The following is a 15624-nucleotide window of genomic DNA, read 5'->3' on the forward strand; positions in this document are numbered from 1 at the left end:
AAATAGAGCATATTTTGCCTGATCACATGTGTAGTTTGATTATATTGGCTGTCTAATATTAAGAATTAAAGTTTATATAAATCATTTCTCATAAAAGGTATGGGAGCTTATAACCCCCATCAAATTATTTCTCTCATACACTTGCAAGCTATTTGTGCTACATTCCTAATAAACAGTTCATCATTTGTACTTGTAATAATTAGGTCACCTTGGATATCTTCAAAAAGAAACTTACACGCTTCTCTAGTTTTTATTAACTACTGAATATTTTAACAGAATTTACATTTCTTTCAGAGTGTAGTATTTAAAATAAAGTTTCCTATTAAATTAAACAAGCATGAACAGAGTAAAGTAGGTCAGAAAGAAGCCATCCAAATTACGTTGACAACAGCAACACGTCCCCTACGGTTGTTTCTGAGTCCTGACTGTGGTTGGAACTGATGCCAGTGTCCGAGTCAGTATCATTTGTATACATGTTAAATACTCTTTGAGTAAAAGAAGGAACCTGTCCACTGCTGTTGGGGACATCAAACTCCTTCCCTCTGTTTTCCTTTAGCTGGCATCCGTCTTTGTTATTAATATGAAGTGAACTGAACTCCTTGGCCAGGAGCTCATATTCTTTTGCTTTCATTTGAAGCAATGAGTCACTGTATTTAATCTCTTTCTGGATGCCATTCAAGTGAGAATGGATTTTCAAACCAGTTTTCATGCTTTTCTCCAAGTCACACTTAACAGTTTCTAAATTTAGGCTTTCTAGTTCACTTGCAGCTGCCTCTTCTGTATCTTCATGTATCCCAGTGCAAACACTTTTTACCTCTTTTTCTATTTCAGCAGACAGCTTGTCAATGAGCATTCTGTAATATGTCAGTCGTTCCTCCAGCTGTAGGACTCTACCACTTTTATTCAGGTCCTCTAGAATCTGCTTTTCATCATACTCTATGTCTAGATTTTGCTCAATTTCACTAAAACTGGGCATTAAATAAGCATCCTGGACATAATTTTCTCCATCATTTTCTACCCGATCAAGGTGGAACTTAGCTTCACACTTCTCAATTTCCAGATCCAGCTCTTTCATTCTCTTGACTTGCTGATGAATAGTATGGTCCTGCGAAATAATCAGATGAACTAAGGTCTCCATAGTATCTCGATCATGGGAAACTGTGTCCTGCTTAATTTTAGCCAGTTTCCGGAAAGTTTTTCTGACTATTCTTTTTTGCTTATCTGGTGGTAATGTCTTCATGTAATTTACTGGACTGAGCTCCCATGGTTTTTCTGTGTTTTGCACTAATTTGGTTTCAGCTGTCCGCCACAAGGGAACTGGTAGAAATGCATCTGCTTTAACCAAAACAAATTGCATATTGGGCTGCTCATCTCCCCATGCTTTCCAAAGCTTCAGGATTCTAGTTAGTGGAGGAAGAACCCGTTCTGAGCCTCTCCACTTTTCTATGATGCAGTAATCACTGGGCTTCCCCAGGAGAAATCGTTTCTCTCCATATGTGGTCTCATGCTCCTCAAGCAAGGCCTGAATGACATCAGCCGAGGTAGTGCGTTTAGTTAAACCACAGACAATCTTCTCTTCTTGGCAAACCCAGACCACAATTTCCTTCTCTTCTGAATCCATGTCTTTAGTTGGAGATCTGAAAGAAAAACAAAGCACATTATATTCCTGTCATCGCCTGTGTAAACTTGGAAAGGTGGTTTAACTTTAATACCCTTAAACAGAGACACATTTTGAGGTGGAGACTACATATAATCAGAAGTTTTATAACAAGAAAAAAATCTTAAAACCGCGGAAAATATCTTAATTTTATTTTAAATTTCCAGTGGGCCCTGGAAAGAGAAAATTCTCATCAAAGACAACTGAGGCTATTTTCAATCATCCTTAGAAGTCAACCACAATGTAATTAAATCAAAACTGCTAGAATTAAGACAATTATCAAAGTGTAGATGAATCAGTGGAGATAGAATGAGGCTATTTTTGCTGGAGCCTTAGGACTAGAGAAAGACTACGGACACATAGGTAGGACTGATGAAATCATATTGGTGTCATAGAATTGAAAATAGTCCAATTTTGAAAATTGTTATTCTTTCATTCAACAAATGTTTATTGCATGTCAATAATGTGCCCAGCATGTCTGACAATGCCAAAGATACAATAAAAAAAAGAAAATGAGGACACAAACACAAATGTGTAGTTAATATAGTGTCAATAGTAGTAAGTGCTAGAAAAAATATTAAATTGAATAAAAGGACGCAGAATGACTTGGAAGAAGTCTATTATATTTAGAGTGGTTAAAAGAGATTTCTATAAGAAGGCGACCTTTGAATAGGATCATAAGTAATGAGGAAGCAATCCGAGGCCTAAAGGAAGAATTCCAAAAAGAGTAAACAGACTGCAAGGGGCATGAAGTATGCTCAAGGGACAGAAAGAACGTGAATGTAGTTGGAGGCTGAGGACAGTGAAGCTGATGGTTGTTGCTGGTGGGAGAGAGAGGTCAAGTGACAGGTGATGATGTCTAGCAAAAAGGCATAGTTTGGCAGGCAAAGATGAAGTACTTTGATTTTGTTTCAGTTTTAATGAGAAGTGATAGGAAAGTTTTAAGCAGAAGGACATGATCTAATTTATGCTGTAAGTATATCTGGCTTCTGTTGTTGGAATGGACTGTAAAAAGGGCAAAAAGCAAAGGCAGGAAGGCTTAGTTGAAAGCCTAGTGAAGAGGTCTAAGGAAAAGAAGAGAACTGCCTCAGCTAGGGTTTCAGCAGTAGCTTTATTAGGAAGTGTTTAGAGTTGGGACTATATATATCAAGTAGTGACTTGATAGTAATTTCCTTTATAACATAGAGGAATGCAGGGAAAAAAGAGTTTTCTGAAAGAAAAAGACACAGGAACAAAACAGTTCCATAATTTCTAGGCTATACCTTTTGGAAAATATTTACAATCATATTTCTAATATGGCTGTAAATAAAAGTATGTCTTTCATAATATCTCTTTAAAAGAATGTTAAGAAACAAATGGTATGAAATTAATTATAATTCATATGTTTTATGGAGTGGTAAGACTTTTGAGTAGTAACTGGCTTGCTGTGAAAGTTGACATCATTTATTACTTTACTTATGTAGTGCCTTCAAAGTATATGCTGAAAAAAATTTCTCTGGCTTCTAGGATCATTTAACACTTAGAATTTAGCTTATAGTATTTATGTTTCAGTAGCAATAGTGACTAATCCTATAGTATTACCTTTATTTTAAATTACTGGTTATTATACTTTGGTTATTGATTCTCCTGAGATCATAAAGTGACTGCTAAAGAAGAAAGGACAAATCAGTGACACCAAATAACATAGAAAATTAGGTGTAGTTCTTAAAGAGTACCCAATAAAATAAAAAAACTCAACTGTATTTATAAAATGTTATAAATGATTATTCAAAAAGTCATTCTGAATTTTGATTGTTTTCTTATAAAATATTTTACATTTAATGACTCAGCATTGAATAATGTGATATCTGATAATACCCAACACATCATTTAATAATTCTAAGCAGCAAAATGAAGGTTAGAATTTAAGATAAAATTATTTTCATATTTCAATTAGTAGGAAAATAATACACGAATACATTCTAAACAAAAACAAATGTTCTCCAAGTAATTATTACTAACTATTGTCTGTTTTGTGACTATACAGGACAAATTACCTCTAAATTAATCCTTACCTTGATATATATTTTAATCATGTATATAAAATATTCAACATAAACTTTTTACACTGTGTAGTTTACTTACTAATTTCGATAATTTGAAAAAAATCTCATACTCAGTGCATGTACTGTATGTTAAATTACAACTAATTGCTATATAATTTTTTATAAATAATGGTAAAATTAACAAAATAGAGTAATTGTCATAATTATTAACCTTATGAGATAATGGCATTAGCTATGATGTTAAAACTAAAGACATCTTTATTTATCTTACAGGATTTTTTTAGCTTTTACAGTGAAACTCTAAAAGAAATCTTATTAAAAATAAGCATCAATAAAGATTATAATACTCAATTTTAAACATTTACTATATCAGGCACTGTTTAAAGCTCTTACATATATTAAGTCATTTAGCCCTCACAATTCTGTGAGGTAGGTAATGATATTATTTTACAGATAAAGAAACTGAAGCACAGGAGGTTTTAGTGACTCTCACGGTCCCGGAGTTAGTGGTACAGTGAGGATTCAAACCCAAGCCAGAAAGCAGACTCCAGAGTGCAGTTCTAACCATTACACTATTAAAAAAGAGAACAAGTTAACAAGTTTGATGATTTAGATGTGCAGATTAAGTTGAAGGAAATCATAAAATAAACTACAATTTAGGAGGAACTTTATCACATAAATTAGTCTTTGATAGCAATGGAACCGTAGTGGCGCCACTAGAGCGCTCAACTGGTCAAGGAAGGGTATTTCCCGATGGCCAGCCTTGGACAAAAGTGTGGAAAAGTGTTATCTTCTGTGCCTTTTTCTAATTAATCTTATTCCCACTCTGATGTAGTAAAAGGGATTTCTCACTGGCCTGGGTGCCGCCTATAGCCGACAAAACTCTTACAGAAAAGCCTTTATTATTGTCTCCTTAGAGCAGCCCTTATGTCCTGTTCCACTTTCTGACTGGGAAACTTCAGTTCTGGGTCTGTAGCTAGGGATGATACATGACTTATATTCTATTCAACCCTACATTTTTTAGTACGGTAGAATAATAATAATCATGTATATGATAACTCTCCAGTACTTTCATGATACCTGCTCCAGTTGGAATTCTTGTTTTGGAAGGCTACAGTTCTTGTATATTATGACTTTCCCCTATGTGGACAATGTAACACTAATTTGCAGCCTCTGTGGACAATGTAACACTATTATATCACTAAAAATCCAAACTAGAAAGTGGGCTCCACATCCAAGCCTTTTTTTTTCTTGAATAGTTTATGCCACCGGACTGATCATGTTTGAAAGTAATGACTGTTGATTGGTAGGCAATAAATCTTTCATACCTAGTATAAGCATCATCATTTTTAAATTCTGCCTTGTAGCAGGCTTAGGAATTTAAAAACTATATTTTATTATATGGCTCTCAGTTTCTTATTTATTTATTTTTACAGGGGAAGGGAGCAAGAAAGAGAGGGAAAGAAACATCAATGTGTGGTTGCCTCTTGTGTGCAACCTACTGAGGAGCGTGCAACCCAGGCATGTGCCCTGACTGGAAATTGAACCGTCAACCCTTTGGTTTGTAGGCCAGCACTCAGTTCAATGAGCGACGCTAACCAGACCTCTGACTGAGTTTCTATTTATTCAACACATATTTGCTCAGTACTTCCTGTCTGTCTGGCACTGTCGCAGAAATGTGGATGGTATAAAGACATGTACAATTTATGAGATTGTCCCTGGCCTATTGTGGGAAAGAGTCCTAGAATTGAACAGGGTACACTTCTATTCTAGTGCTTTTATTCCATTAGTGGTTCCCAGAAGCTAGGCTCTCAGCATCATATCATAAAAGAAGAATATTCAAATAAAAAATACAGAAGAGATGTAAAGTATTCATCAAAATTAAACCAGTTTAGTAATCTTAATCACTATTTTTTGAAGTAATTGTTTTCATTTGTTTACAGACCCATGCAAATCTTGTCATTTGATATAAATAAATGATTTAACACTAGAACTGAAACTAAAAAAATGTTTCCTTCCTAACCATTGGAAATTTACTATCTACTATAAGTAGTGACACCAACAAACACATACACAACACAGGATAAAAATACAAATTTAGCTAGATGAATTGGTTTGTCATGCAATATAATGCAACAAGCAGTTCTTATCTAATGATTCAAATCTAATAGTTGAAACATATAATCCCCAATTCTAATGCAAGAAAATAAAAACAAATATTTACAGTTCATGCCTAAGGGTGTTGTTTTTGCTTTGCTTTGTTTTTGTGTATGTTTACTGGTAAAAGTAATACAAATTTTACTGTGTCTTAAATTTCCCAAAGAATATATTATAACCATGTAAAAACTGAAAAGTCATATCTCAGTAATTCAGTTCTATTTTTAACTTTATCCCAGTGTTTTAGTTCCATTTATACTCTGCCTTTGCTCACTCAATGTTGCTTAACAGTGCAATTATTTTGCTGTACATATATTGAAAATATTTGTTAACATTTACTATTTCTAATTCAACAAAGTTACTTTTTATTTTAGATGTTTCTTGGTTTGCAGGATCCTTTGACTTTAAGGACTCGTGTGTGGTAGTTATTAATATCATCTCCATTTTACAGATTAGGGAACTGAGACAAAAAGTGGGTAAGTAACATGTTCAAAGTCATAAAGACAGAAAGTAGAAATGTTCCTTCTGTTCCTTCCAACTCTGGGATTAGAGTTATTTAGTTTTATTTTTAAGACACATACTTAAAAATAAGTTGCAATGGCCATTATGACGATCCACTTACAAAGAGTTCCCAATTTATGAACTGTTTCTTTTTTTCAAAAGTGATTTCAAAATTAAATGCTTAAAACTCAATTCATCTCCCCTTATAAAATTAATGTTCCACCTGGTTTAATCAATCAATCAATCAATCAAACTCCTGGTTGAATGCTTTTAAAAAGTAAGGTATAAATTTGCCTCCCTCAACTTTCATTTTGGGCATCTGTACTGAGGGAGTCCCATACATCTGACTCCATAATATGAAGGGAGTAGGGACTCCTTAAATGGCAGCAGATGGTAAACTTTAACATGGGTGGTGGTTGTAGGAGTTTTCTCTCTAGATACTCAGGGAATGGGTAACCAGTAAGAGGACTTCATAATGGGATATAAGAATACCAGAGCTATTTTCAGCTATGGTGTGTGTATATATATATACACACCATATTTTCAGCTATGGTGTATATATATACACCATATATTTTATATATATATACACACACACCATATATTATATATATATAATTCAGCTATGGTATATATATATATATATATATACACACACACCATATATATTATATATAATTATATATATTATATAATATAATATAAATTACATTAATTATAATTTAACTGGCTCTCAAAAAGGAATTCCTTGTGCTGTAAGATTTATAAATTATGTATTACATTATAGAGTAAAAGTACTAAAAATGTACATTAACAGGAATAAAGTAACTAATGTACTCACATTTAAGTCACAACAATTTAAATTTGGAATCAGGTTAATTTGATAAATGTCCACTCTTACAATTTGCAAGTAGATATGTAAACCAGAATTTAGTCAGATTATGGCTTCAAAGTATGGTACTAGCATTCCTAATATCTTATTATCCATGAAATTCCTTAAATAAATTATATGGTCAGGAATATTTGAATCTGTTATCTACATCACAAACATATAGTAATGAGGTTATTTAAGGTATTCACTTTAGGAAGACAAAACAAGGAATAATTAAAAACACTTTAAAATGCCTTACATACGTAGGGTAACTCAAATTTTGCTTTTTTTTATTGTTGTTCAATTACAACAAGAGTTGTCCCCATTTTCCTCCCATTCCTCTCCTCCACCTTACCCACCTCCACGTCCCACATTTGATCTTCCCCAACCCCCATTGTCTTTGTCCATGGGTCCTGAAAAGGACACCTACTGTATGGTAAAATATATTTGCCAATGATACTTCGGACAATGGTTTGATCTTCAAAATGTATAAAGAACTCAAATTTTGCTTCTGATTAAAACAAAATAAATCTTACAATGAAATATGCGTTAAAAAGATGAATAAGTTATTATTGTGCTTTGACTTGATTTGAACTAGTTTGTCCATTTCAAGAATGGTTCATAAGAAAAGAAAAAATGCTCTTAAAAGGTAAAATATGACTCCCATCAATACCTAAATGTTTTAGACAACCTTTTTTTTTTACTATATTTGACTCATTAGGAACTGTATTAAAAGAAATTTGAAACATTATTCAACAGACTTAGCTATACACTCTAAGTATATATTATACTATATCTATAATAGTGCAGCATATATTTATGACATTTCTCATGAACATACTATTTAAAATTATATATTTAATACTTTATTAAATTTGATAATATTGAATATATTCTAAGGTTCTCATGAAAATATTATTTTGTTGCTTAGCACACTTGTTTATTTTAAAAAGTTTATAATCACAAAATATTTAAATATTATTTATATATACAGAAAAAATTTTTAAAAAAATATTCATAATGCTACAGTATCCATTTTATTAAATGTTTTCATTCTTTTTTTCCTTTAAAACATTAATAAGGTTCACTTGTGAAGATCTGCAAGAGTGTAGTGAGAAAAATGGACTGAAATTTTAAATTTATATCATATTAACTATCACTAATATTCATTTTGAATTGTGACTGGTCATTTTTTTCTAATCCTCTGTACCCTTCACTGTACTACCGCAATGGACATATCTGACTCACATTTTTCACAAGGTTTCTGCAAATGTCAAATATGAGAAAAAGTAAATTATACTTTGAAAATTATAAAAAGCAACCTGGTCCCTGGCTGGGTAGGTGAGTTAGAGTGTTGTCCCAATATGCCAAGGTTGGGGGTTGGATGTCCAGTCATAAGCAATCAATGAATCAATGTGTGGAAAAACAAATTGATGTTTCTCTCTCTCTTTCTCTCTAATAAATGCATAAGCAACCTAGCTAAATATGGGTTATTAACAGTAATAATAAAATAGATTTTGTTTTTATTTAATGCAGGATAGGGTGTAGTGTTTTACTACTGTTATTCAGTAACTTTATTGAACTTTCTACAGTACTTAACAATATTATTCTACAAATACTTTCCAACCTATCCCACAATATTTTTTCACCTGTTTCAACTAGTCAATATTTTTGCATGTACATTTATAATATTAACATAACTGTTGAGCTAATATGAAACATTTTAAAAACATCATTAATGTAATCTTTGGATCACAGAGGAGCCAAAAATGCTTTTAATCTTACTCTGATTTATAACTCTCATATTAAGATTGTGCTAATGAAGCGTATTACTCCAAAAAAGGTGTATGTGTGTGTATGAATGATTATTCTTCTATAATTCTTTCATTATTCACTTTTGCCTATATAGAGTTTTGCTTATATATACTTATCAAAAAATTAATAATATGTATATGCTAAATAAAACACTTTAACAACATGTGTTATCCTCACTGACAGGTACTTTTCCACATTCAGTCTGAACTAAAAGTGAAAATTAACATGAGACTTTTGCATTAGCTGTACTGTCAGCCAGAAACTTAAAAATATCTCCCCAATGATAAATAATTTTAATGCCTATAAAAAATTACATAGAATTAAGATGATTTGGCTTATAAATACAAATGCAACGTTCATAAATATTACTTCAACAAACTTCCACTGAGTAACCATTATACACACAGCATTAGGGAATAAGTCAGCTATTTATATCTTAAAATTTTAGTTAAAATAGTGAATATGACATTTCAATGCCAAGTTGAAGATCCCATAAAATGCATATTTACAGGGAAAGGATATCGTGTAATGACAAAGATAGATGGATAATATTTGACCACGTTTATTCAATTGTCAAGAGGGAAAGGAATTGCACTTGGGACACAGGTGAATAAATCAAAGGGCATCATTTCTTCATATATATACACATATAGTAGACATTAAAGTTTAATTGAAATTCGATATATAAAGTTATCAGGACAAGTATTTCATATTATACTCTACTTTTAAAACAATAGGAATCATTAAAATGGTAAATTACTAATTAAGAATAATTACCTTATAAAAAATGCCAGTATATGAATACCAGAATGCAAGCTATAGATATTTATGAAAAATATTTGGACCTCTAAGTGCATTTTTATCTTTAGGACCCATGTTTTATAATGCAATTTATAGATATGTATAGAAAATGTTTTGACCATAGAATGCACTTTTCCATAGAGTTTACGATGCAGTGCTTTCTTAGACCACCCTGAAGAGTATGATTCTGACACAATCTAGCTGCCATATATAGAAGTGAATTGAAGTAAAGTCATTTTATTGCTTAACTCTCTGTAGAACCTCATTCTATGCCTGGAAATCAAAAAAGTTAGAACTTTTCAGTTCCAAGTTATTGGTGGCACCTGTGCCTGAAGACTTAATGGGAGATGGATTAGATTGAAGGGTAAAGAACTATGAAGCTTGGTGGGGGGCGGGTATCGAAGTCCTGGCCCACCACTCAAACATTTGTTTCCTTTAAATTACCATTACTTATTCTTTAAACTGAAGATTCTCTCCTTCTAAATCAATGATTCTCTACAAGGGATGATGTTTTCCTTAAGAGACATTTTATAATGTGTGGACACCTTTTTGTTTCTCACATTAGAGTCCAGGGGTGCTGCTAGCATCTAGCGAGTTGTGTCCAGAAACAAATATCCTGCCACGCACAGAACAGCATCCTCCTAGCAAAGAATTATCCAGCCTAAAATGTCAATAGTCATGCTGTTGAGCAATCCTCTTCCAGATTTACAACAAAATATACTTGTGTTGTAGCTTCACCTTTACCCTTTTTTTCTTACACCTTTTGGAGAAACTAATAGTAAAATATATGAAAGCAAAATTTACAGGCAAGAGAGACATTTCCAAACTCAAGTAGCCTAAAATAAATAATGAAAGTTGGCATTCTACTTAATGGAACACACATGGAAATTTTTTTCCCCTTTCACCCATAACCAATCTTTATGTCTGTTGTTATTAATCCTGCACAACCAGAGTTCCCTCTGTTGATCCCAGAGCTATTCCTGAGAAATACTGCTATTTGCATTTAGTTGCTATAGAAACAAACTCAGTTCAGAATAAGATTCATTTTAGTTCAGGAAAAAACGTTACATTCACGCACTAGTAAATCTGCCTTCTTCACTAAGTAACCGTATTTGAACATCTGGCTGCCAAGAGTGGGGAGTGAACTGCGGGGTAAAAAAATGTGTATGCAGAAAGCATGACATGATGGTTATGGTCAGGGACGCCAGCGCACTGCCAGGCGTCCGCCGGCTTGGCGCTGGGCAGAGAAGGCTTTCATCCTCGCTCTGTCCTCCTTCTTCACAGTCTACTGTGCCCTGAACAGAGGGGACAAGGACCAGATCAGAAACGGAGGTTTCTAGACCCCCAGAGTTTGGGTGCAGAGGAAGCCAAGATAATAGCTGCAGACTCTACAGCATGAAAGGGAAGTTCCCAGAGACAACTGGGAAATGAGAGAAAAAAAACAAACTGTGCTATCACCTAGTAAAGGTTGGGAGCGTTGTAGGCATATAAGCTATGCCTAGATAAGACAGAAACAGCCTTTAAAAATAACTTAGCAATACAATGACACTGAACATAACATTATCTTGTTTTGGTTACTCTGAAGACAATTTGCACTGTAATGCTGTCCTGAAGTCACCCTTACTCAAATGACTTGGCATGGCGAATATATATTTTGAAAAATCTGGCTACTTCTACTTTCAGATTGCTGACTACAAAGCAAAGGCTACTAATACTTTATATTTATCAGTCTTTTGACCAACTAAGATATTGTCAGATATTTTTTCCCATGCAGGTGAAAAATAAGTAAAAGCTTTACAAACTTCTCATTCCACAGGGACATGAGAATTGTGTTCCTATTATTTTCTTAACACATAATACAGTTAATGCCATTCAAACTTTTGCTTTAACCTCAAAGCATGTTTATATTCCTCAAAATATATGTTTATCCTATTATTACTATGCAATTCAAAGCCATAGCAAGACCACAGCCATAATTAATACAACATATATTTGTCTATGTGTTCTGTATTTTCATAAATGTAATAAAAAACAACAATACAGGGAAAAACATTGTTCCTGCAGAGATCCTGATCCAGCAGGAAACAGACTTTAATCCCTCAAAATAGATTTTATATGGAAAAGATGGATGACTGAGAAGTTATGAAAACCTTTCTTGGGCAGTCCTTTCTCAAAACATTTTAGGTAAATAAATTATGAAGTCTCACAGGAAGTAAGTTCCAGTGTATTTAACACCTCAACATTTAGCTCACTATCTGCCAAGCATGTTAAAAACATGTCAAAAATAACACTTGGGGATAGAATAACTCAACAATGCAAGGTTTAGAAGTGATGATTTGGACTGGGAGCAATAAGAAAAGGCATTTTATTTCAATATATTTATTTCAGACTCAACTCTCACAGTACCTTGTAGAAATTCACTTTGCTTTAAATAAAAGCATATCATTATTGAAGAATAAAGATCAGCAAGAATAAAGAGCAAATGTATTAAATCAAGTTCCATACCAAAGGTTATAAACCAGTATTTGAGTTTACAAACCCACTATACCAATTTTGAGGTTTAAAATGCTGAGGATGACATAAATAATCAGTTTGGATGCTAAAGGTTTAAATTTTATGTCTTAGCTATTTTCAAACTAAAAGATCATGCTTCAAAATTTAATAGCATCTTTTCCCAATAATCAAAATTATCAAAGTACAATTACAATTAGTTTAGCTAATAAATTACTTAACTTCACCATTGTTATGTAAGAAAAAGTTATATTTTGTGTAATATGATTGGGTGGCTTTGTAATAAGAAAAAAGTAATGATCTAAACACAAACAGAAATTTAGAGACAAAATTGGTAAGGATAAAAGCTTAAACATAAAATTAGAAACAAAAAAGTTCTAGGTAAATCAATTGAATCCACTCTTAGTTATTTATCCTCCCAATAAACTGTCCATTTTGAATCATGGTTTAGAAATGTTTACAGATTGCTTCATTTGTCAATGGAACCATAGTTTTAGCAAGTCTGAATAAATGCTGAGGATAAAAATGATATAGAAGATAAGCTGATCCTTAGAAGAATTTGTTCAAGAATTTGTCATACAGCTAGGAGGGAGAAAATAGATGTCTAGTGAGAGAGAGTTTAAAAATTCAAGACCGTGCTAAACATTATTGAAAATAATGATATACTCTGTACAAATGTGCTACAAAATTTCAAAAAATAAAAAAGAATGACAATAAAAGTTAAGTAATATTTAATAAATAATAAAAGACACAGTTGACCTCGAAGTATTCAATTCATCCTCAAGTCACGTAATGCTCTGTAGAACCTCAAAGTTAAAGAGCCTCAAGAAATTTAATTTGGGACAGGGTGCTTGCTGATTTGGATCTTGTCAGTAAGAAGACCCTTTGAAATTGTAACTTAACATGATAATGTGTGGGCCTGGCAATTAAGGAACAGGTACATAAAAAATAATAAAGTGACTAGGGAGAAGAACAGAAGGGTTTATGTGAAAGAATACATTGGATAACAAACATTTATCAAAAGCTTAGAATGTACCAGGCATTGTTTTATATATATTAACTCATTTAATTTTCATCACAACATTATCAGGTAGGCCCTACTAGCAAATCCATTTTACAGATTAGGAAACTGAGGAACAAGAGATTAAGGATTTGTTCACTACTCTTGGCTAATAGGTGGGAAAAAATAAGAATACAAAAAAATAATAAAAATTTGGATAAGAATTTAATTGAATCACGGATTCTCTATTAAGTCTAATGTAATAATCAACATGTTTCATTGTTTTCCCTTTGAAAACCATAAAGCAAATCTGAGTCAGATATATGAACAGGCTTTTATAACATCATGAGAAAAAATATAAGCAAACATTATGTATCACCTACTTCAATACATTGTCAATACATACAGGTTCATCTATCAATGCAATATTCAGGGATTGATTTTCTTAGAAATCTGAAGGCTTGTCATTACACAGACTCAATTATTTTAACTGTTTAAGAAGCAACTATAAAATTAACTTGCAGTTTCTTAGTAGATGCTTGAATAAAATACTGAATTGCCCATTCAATTGATATTTTTTAAAGATTTTTAAAATTGGTTTAAACAAAGTCTCTGGGACATAAAGTTTTCTCATATCCAGGCCTGCTGCCTATTTTTTATATAGTTCATGAACTAAGAGAGGATTTTAGATTTTTTGATACTTTTTAAAAATCAAAAGAATAATGTTTTTATAAAACATGAAAATTATATGATTCAAATTTCATTGTCCACGAAGTTTTATTGAAACATGGCCATAGTATCATTTACATATTTTCTACAACCATTTTCAAGCTACAATAACAAAACTTAGAGAGAGAGAGAGCTTGTGGCTAATCAACCCTGAAACGCTTATCTGACCCTTTACAGGAAAAAAGAAAGTTTGCTGACTCTTGGGTAAAACCAGTGATAAATTTTCCTTTACTTTAGGAATTCTCAGAGCACTTAATGTGCTAATGTTACACAATAATACCCCAAGAAAAGGAAAAGGAACCTAGTGTATAGCATTTCCAAAATGCATTTGACTTTCTTGGTATGGCATCAAAATTCATGATTTATAAGAAACATTTGCAATGCACAAATTCAGCAATTTTCTTTACTGTGTGAAATGTCATTATTCTCATAAGCTACCACTATTTAATAAGAAATCACAGTAATATTTATCTTATGCAACCAAAGCATGATTACATAGAATTCAATAAAAGATGCTGGTGGATTCTCTTACATAAAACATTCAAAGTTTTGAAAGAATAGATGTTGAATAACAACCTAGGAGAGAGTTGCAGGTCTTTTTTAAGTTTTAGAGAATTGTTCACAAATGTAATTTTTTGTCTAAAGCATGGTGTGTTCCCCATTCTTTCAGCCTTTAAAAGTTACATTGACCTTTTATACCTATTTTAAGTGTTTTGGCTATTTTCTGTACTTAAAAATTGATCACTGTAGGAAACTGATGGCATCTGGAGTAAAACAAATGTGCTTAATGAGATTCAGGACACAATAGCCCTAAATATGTCACCTTGGTATATTGAATATATTTAGTTTATAGAATCTAATAAAATGGAAGCAGCAAGAAGTTCACTCAGACTTTCCACCTACGCCTCTCTCATGAAACAGGTCAGAACACTCTTATGTGAGAGGTGCCCTTCCTATACCTGGAGAAAGGATCACCATTATCTCTGAAGACAAAGGAACAAAAGAATCCAACCAACAGAACTTGCTGTTTCCTCCAGCTTACTGCACTTAACTCAAATTATTTGACTTACCGGACTTCTCCAAAACTGCCCACTCTTCATCAAACCTAGATAAACATATGCAGGTTTAACCATTTTTTGGCTCATTTCCTTAGAAAGGCTCCCACGCATGTAAAACTTACCATAAACCTGTATGCTCTTTTCCTACTAATTTGTGTCAATTTAATTTTCAAACTCACCCAGGGACCTCAAGAGGATTGGAGAAGTTTCCGCACCACCCCCCCCCGACTATACATAAAATAGAAAAGACTATGTTAATTGACAGTTTTGATTGTCTTTCATTAAAGTGTGTGTGTGTGTGTATGTACGTGCATGCACACACAGACACAGTAAAGTTTAAGCAAATTAAGATTAATGAAGCAGTCAAATGCTGAGGAAGTTCTGGACCACAAGCTTACTCTGCTTATTTTCCCCAAAGTGTGGCGAGCGGCCTCTGAAGTAACATTTTGACATTTTGGGGACCACAGTGCTGCAATCGC

The 15624-nt window shown here is 32.9% G+C and overlaps 1 protein-coding gene across 1 annotated transcript in view; it reads right to left on the reverse strand.

Moving 5' to 3' along the window:
• Positions 1-376: 376 nt before the first annotated feature.
• RASSF9 (Ras association domain family member 9) overlaps positions 377-15624 on the reverse strand; it is a 28773-nt gene continuing 13525 nt past the window's right edge. Inside the window, exon 2 of the mRNA XM_054579838.1 lies at positions 377-1637. Within this exon, the coding sequence (XP_054435813.1) occupies positions 377-1637 (1261 nt within the window). The remainder of the gene's footprint in view (positions 1638-15624) is intronic.

Source organism: Pteronotus mesoamericanus, unplaced genomic scaffold, assembly GCF_021234165.1.
Source record: "Pteronotus mesoamericanus isolate MK-2021 breed Mesoamerican mustached bat unplaced genomic scaffold, CSHL_Meso_final contig_56, whole genome shotgun sequence".
Classification (NCBI taxonomy): Eukaryota; Metazoa; Chordata; class Mammalia; order Chiroptera; family Mormoopidae; genus Pteronotus; species Pteronotus mesoamericanus.